Genomic DNA, 6,582 nt, shown 5'->3' on the forward strand with positions numbered 1-6,582 from the left:
TGTGTTCCTTTGGAGGGGGAGATGCACTCTGATTTTTTGAAATTCCCTCTTTTCTACACTGATTTTTGCCCCATCTTTGTGGTTTTATCTGCCTTTGGTCTTTGATAATGGCGACATACTGATGGGGTTTTGGTGTGGGTGTCCTTTCTGTTTGTTAGTTTTCCTTCTAACAGTCAGGACCCTCAGCTGCAGGTCTGTTGGAGTTTGCTTGAGGTCCACTCCAGACCCTGTTTGCCTGGGTATCAGCAGCGGAGGCTGCAGAAGATAGAATATTGCTGAACAGCGAGTGTTGCTGTCAGATTCTTGCTCTGGAAGCTTCGTCTCAGGGGTGTACCCCACCGTGTGAGGTGTGAGGCGTTGGTTTGCACCTAGTGGGGGATGTCTCCTAGTTAGGCTACTCAGGGGTCAGGGACCCACTTGAGCAGACTGTCTGTTCTCAGATCTCAACCTCCATGCTGGGAGATCCACTGCTCTCTTCAAAGCTATCAGACGGGGCATTTACCTCTGCCAAGGTTTCTGCTGCTTTTTGTTTAGCTATGACCTGTCCCCAGAGGAGGAGTCTACAGAAGCAGGCCAGCCTCCTTGAGCTGTGGTGGACTCCACCCAATTCGAGCTTCCTGGTGGCTTTGTTTACCTACATAAGTCTCAGCAATGGCAGGTGCCCCTCCGCAAGCCTTGCTGCCATCTTGCAGTTAGATCTGACTGCTGTGCTAGCAACGAGGGAGGTTCCGTGGGAGTGGGACCCTCTGGGCCAGGGGTGGGATGTAATCTCCTGGTGTGCCGTTTGCTAAGACCCTTGGTAAAGCGCAGTATTAGGGTGGGAGTTACCTGATTTTCCAGGTGTTTTGTGTCTCAATTTCCTTTGGCTAGGAAAAGGAATTCGCTTCCCCTTTGCGCTTGCCAGGTTAGGCGATGCCTCGCCCTGCTTCAGCTGTTGTTGGTCAGGCTGCACCCGCAGACCAGAACCAACTGTCCGACATGACCCAGTGATATGAACCCAGTACCTCAGTTGAAAATGCAGAATCACCCGTATTCTGTGTCACTCATACTGGGAGCTGGAGGCTGGAGCTGTTCCTATTCAGCCATCATGGGCATGCCTCTATATACATTTTAAAAGCACCCCGTCTATGACATTGTGTATGGATGTGAACATATATACTAAAAATACAAAAATGTGGATGGGAAGTATACCAGGCAAAAGTCTAGCCAGAAGAAAAGAAACTGTGCTAAGATATTTACACATTGGATGTTTTATTCAAATAATTGGTTATAATAGGCGATCAGTTACACGTGATGGAATAGCTGGGCTATGGAAAGGAGATGAGGCAACTCAGTTTAGCAGCAGCAGGAAGACATCCTCGCTCCTAAGGAAGAAGGACAAAGAGAGAGTGCTGCTCCCTCAACCCAGAAGCTTTGTCTGGTAGGAGATAGAATCAAGGTGGAGGCTGCCTGGAAAAAGCTGGGCCCACAGAGGAATGTGCCTTCTACTGGAGACGCCACTGAGGTCAAGAGACAGGGAGAGAGGGAGAGAGAAATGCCTGGCTCTTCCCTTCTCCAGCCCTTCAAGCTCCTAACAGTACCTCTCACTGAGCAAACCCAGGGGAAGTTATAACATAGCAAGGAAGCCTGGGAATGTAGGTGTACCCCCCAGCCCCAATCAGAGGGTGAGGGGACTCACCAATTTAGGATAGGCATTTGCTGCTGGAGCAAGAGTCAGGGGAATGGGGATCGGGACGTGCACAAAGTGGTCCTCGACCATATTGGTAACACCTAATTTCTTTAATTTTTTTTTTAAAGGTTTGGAGACAATATGGCAAAATGTTAGCATTTGTTTTTTGCTTTTTTGTTTTGAGACAGAGTCTCTCTCTGTCACCCAGGCTGGTGTGCAGTGGTGCAAGTCTGGCTCACTGCAAACTCCACCTCCCGCGTTCAAGCGACCCTCCCACCTCAGTCTCTCTAGTAGCTGGGACTAAGGTGCACACCACTACACCCGGCTAACACTTGTTAGCACTATAATGTGGGCGACCAGAGGTTCATTACTTTATTTTCTGTACATTTCTATATAGCTGGAATATTTCATAAGAAGCGATTATTATAGGACAAACAGAAATGTTCCAGGTTAATGGCAATAGTAAGCATCTTTATTGTATTTCCACCCTACTTCCCAAGGAAATGTCACATCTCTGTCAGTGAACAGTAGCATCTTTGTGGAGTTTTCAGGCTGTGCCATTGACTCTTTGGCATGATGGTGTATTGAAGACAAGGTGGGAGAGCAAGACAGGGAATGAGTGGAGACAGGCAAGGAGGAAAGGTGGCAGGAAAAGACTCAGGAGGAAGAGGATGACCATCGATCGCTGTGAGCTCTCCCAGAGCCTGCCTGCCTTTGAAACTTGGTTCAGTCACTTATTACCTGGGGAGCCTTGAACAAGTTCCTCCTCTCTCCCTCCTAAGATGTTAATAGTATCTACCTCAGTGGGGTCATTTTGAGGATTCAGTGACTTCACCCACAGGAAAACACTTCACATTGTGTGGGCGCATAGTCCTCTCTCAATCCATGTTGGTTACCATCATTATTTTTTGATTATTGATCTTTACATCCTCAGTGTTAGCAGAGTTCTTGTGCTTAACAAACATTTGTTCAGATCAGATAAGTGGAAAAAATTGTCATTTGCTTATTCAAGCCATGTTTTTCTGTGATATTCTGATCCTAGTTGAATATACAGAAATACATGTCTAAAACAGCACCTCGATTCTGGTCTACAACAGGATGAAGTTCACTGTGATCTCGGATAAGCTTGGCTAAAATAGAACTTGATGGAGACAGCCACACTTCAGCGAAGAAAGAGAATCCCCTGTGTAATGTCATCAGGAGACTCAACCTCAATATTCTGCATCGAAGGGATAGTCCTCCAAATGAGAGGATCTGCAGAAACAAAAAAATAGAGAAACTGTGTTCCATCAAAGCAACAGCTCTGGTTCAGAAGGTACTCTTCTTGGTGGACTCTATGGTATTTGTGCTCTCTCAGCCTCCACCCTGCAAGAACACAAGAAGGGTGCTCACACCTTGACCTTCCCTCAAACCGATATGAGGGCTTTGCTAGGAAGGAGGACAGACAGTGACCAGGGCACAGGAAACAACTCGGAATGACAACTCATGGTCAGCCTGGTGTCAGGTGAGGCAACTGACAAGTCCTGTCCCAATCCACTGTCACAACATCATGAGGTAGGAAACACCAGCACAATTGACAGCTTGGGGATTATTACGAGTATTAAATGAGATAATTGCACCAATAAAGGCCTCAGGACACTGGCACATTCTCAGCTAAGGTTCAATTGATGTTAGCTGCGATGAGTATTATCATCCTAATTTATAGGTAAAGAAACCAACTTGGAAAAACTAGGAAATTTATCCAGTGTCACACAGCTACGAAACCAGTGTTAGAGTTGAATTTGAGGCCAGGTGGACTTACTCCTGAGCCACCAAGCCATTGCCTCCGCCGGAAAAGATGTTCATTGGAAGGTCAGCGGTTCAGTTTGGGGGAGAGTGCCATTTGATGTTCCCCCTTCCTTTTTACACTAAGCAGCTGCTACTTTGTTAAGCACTGATAAAAGGAAGCCATTGTAAGATGACGAAAGGCTGCTGTGATACTAAAGGTGGGCAGGATAGATACAGAATATCATGACAAGCAAGCTACGCTTGAGATACTGAAACCATTTCTAAAAGCTGAAAAATCATTTTGGCTATAGAAACATTGGAAGAAATTCAAATTGTCATCGAATTGCAGACCTCACAGTAATAAATGGCAGACAACTCTCTTTCATATATTTAATTAGATACATTAATCAGAAAGTATTGATTGTAAAGAGATGATTTAGGATTCCTACCTAGCCAGAGTGAAAACTTTCTTTCAACCACTTATCTACGATTTAAAGTAGAGTTACCACCACCACCTTTGAGAGGAATTTGGAGATTATTTAATCCAGCTTCCCCGGCCTTCTTGCTTGAATGCTCTAAACACAAACCTACCTCAGGGCCTTGGCACCTGCTGTTATCACTGCCAAGAATGCACTTCCCCAAATATGCATACGGCATATCCCTCACAGCAAAGCCTCCCTTGACCCACCCCGTATAAAGGATCCGTCCCACTACCACCTACCACTTCCTATCCACTTTGCCCTACTTTATTTTTCTGTCTAGCATTTGTTACTGTCTGACACATAAATTTTGGGTTGATTTATTTCTATTCTGTCTTCTTCCCTCCCTCCCTAAGCACGTGGAAGCAGCAGCTTTGCATAGTATGATAACCCAAGCATCTAGAAAATGCCTGGCACATAGAGGACCACTGGATATTCATTGATTGCATGAAGAAATGAATGCTCGCCTCCTGCCTATCGACAACACACCTTCTGTTACAATTCTAGCTCTACATCCAGAAGTTCAGACAATAAGCAGCAATTAGAGATGTGTCCATCACAGTGATTCCCAGGCACCCCAATTTTAAGTTTCAGAATTGCCCCAAAATTGTATTTGAAGACACAAGTAGTCCCAGCAGCCTTCTAATCCTTTTAACTAACTCTCTACCAGTTTAGAAAAACTCCTGGCAATATTCCTAGTTAACTCCATGCCACTTACCGCAACACGTTACAGGCCCTCCAGTTTCTGTTGAAGCTGAGGATGGTTGCCATCTCCTGATCACTCAACTTAAAGTCAAAGACCTGGAAAGATAGGAGTTCCAGTACATCATCGGTAAGGCCATTACTGCTGCGGCTGGAGACTGTCAGTCATTCTAGCAGGGAGTTCTGGCAGCACAAACTTGTCACCGGTGTTTTTCCCGTTATGTCCACGGGATACAAATTTTTCTCTAAATGAAGTTCTACACAAAGACCGCAGTATTTGTAAGTGCTCAGTGTTCCAGGGGAGAGAGACCAGGCTCACAGGCACTAAGCCCCAGGTGTGCACAGGCCCTGTGCTCCATGATGCGCCCTTCTAGAAGACAGCTCTCCAAGGACAGTTCACATCTCCTCTGCTGCCAGAAGTTGAGCAGGGAGGCCAGGACAGTCTGCTCATGTGGTGGCCCAGGGCTTAGCTGCTCAGGGGCAACTGAGGGTCTTCTCAGTGGTGTGAGGCACAGCTGTGCTCAGACCTGACATGGCTTCAGCAGGCACTGTCCCCAGCATGTCGTAAGCCCATGGGTCATTCATCTCAGGTATACTGAGCCTAGCACCCTAGACTGGAAAATGATAGAGTGGTGGGAACGGAGGGGGCCAAAGACAGTGCAGGAATGAGCTGAGAATCCTGGTGAGAGGATCTGCCTCTGCCCCACCCCACTGAGAAGTACCAGGGCCGACCTGCCAGGACCTTACCTGAATGTTCTCAACAATGCGTGCCGGTGTCACAGACTTGGGGATCACAATCACATTCCTCTGGATATGGAAACGGATCAGAACCTGTGCGGAAAGGGGACATGATGTTTCCACTCAGCTACAATGACCCCTCCTTTTACGGAAAGGAAGAATAAAACATCTCTGCAGCTCACTGTGGCTTCAGGTACAATCGCTGACACTGACTGAGCCCTTCGCAGCTATTAGACTTGTGCCAGCTCCCTGCCTCATTCTCTCCCTTCCTCTTAGGGACAACCCTGTGATCTTCATTTTTTAGAAATAAAGAAAGCAGTTTGGGTGTCATAAGGCTGATCAGAGGTAGAGTTGGCATCTGTACCACATCCCTAGACTCCAAAGCCATGCTTTGCGACTTGGCTGTAGGGCCTAACAGGAAGCTGTGAGGCAGAAGCTATCTTTGTTTCAGTGACAGCTCTTGTGTTTCCTGGAGGTTCCAACAGACTTCGAAGGAAACACTTTAGAGGGCTTCAGCTCCTGTGTTCTTCCCCTTTAAGGAGTTACTTGAGGACAACACAAGAAATGAAACCTGAGACTGGAGAAAAGAGTTGTTGGATAACAAGAAAAATAAAAATATGGTACCTGGGCTACGGTTTTTTTGTGCTTTGCAGCAATCTCCTTAATCTTGGGATCCTCCAGCAGGGAAGGGTCCTCTGGCTTGGCCCTAGGGGCAGAAAGATGCTGATGTGAACAATCACCATGGCTACCATGTACAGATGGACACCACTCCGATGAGGGTCTCAAGACTGATCATCAGAGCCTCTCCATCTGGGAGACAGGCAGGAAGACCTGGAAGCTTGGGTCCTTCACCCGGACTCTGAAGCCTCAGCATTTTGCAAAGCCTGGTTCATCCTTGGGTGGCTGAACTGGAAATATTCCCAGAGGGTCAAACACATCGCCCATGTTTTTGTTATTGCTGTTGTTGTTGCTTTTTAATTCTCATTTTTCCCACTGTCATCCCATTTGGTTGTACCAAACACATTACCTTACACACGTTTTTCTTTAGAGTGACTTATGGTCTCATACCAATATTTACCAAACATAAAATAATGTTTTTAAGATTATCAAGAGAAGGATCCACTGCTTGGAAGCCTCACCAAGGTCTATCCGGAGAGCCCAGGGGGCTGTAGGCTGTAACGGTGATGCCCTTGGAGTGGCAGTACTGGATCAGTTTCTCCTGCGTGA

At 46.6% G+C, this 6,582-nt stretch overlaps 1 protein-coding gene across 1 annotated transcript; it reads right to left on the bottom strand.

Moving 5' to 3' along the window:
• Positions 1-2,555: 2,555 nt before the first annotated feature.
• Positions 2,556-6,577, bottom strand: LOC113223627 (aldo-keto reductase family 1 member B10-like; the record flags this gene model as incomplete). The annotated part of the gene is made up of 5 exons (XM_026453040.1): positions 2,556-2,923; positions 4,634-4,716; positions 5,365-5,448; positions 5,980-6,061; positions 6,495-6,577. Coding segments are annotated over 5 exons (375 nt in total), but the record flags the coding sequence as incomplete, so codon positions are not given.
• Between the last annotated feature and the right edge of the window lie 5 nt (positions 6,578-6,582).

The sequence above is a fragment of the Piliocolobus tephrosceles genome, unplaced genomic scaffold, assembly GCF_002776525.5.
Source record: "Piliocolobus tephrosceles isolate RC106 unplaced genomic scaffold, ASM277652v3 unscaffolded_42024, whole genome shotgun sequence".
NCBI lineage: Eukaryota > Metazoa > Chordata > Mammalia > Primates > Cercopithecidae > Piliocolobus > Piliocolobus tephrosceles.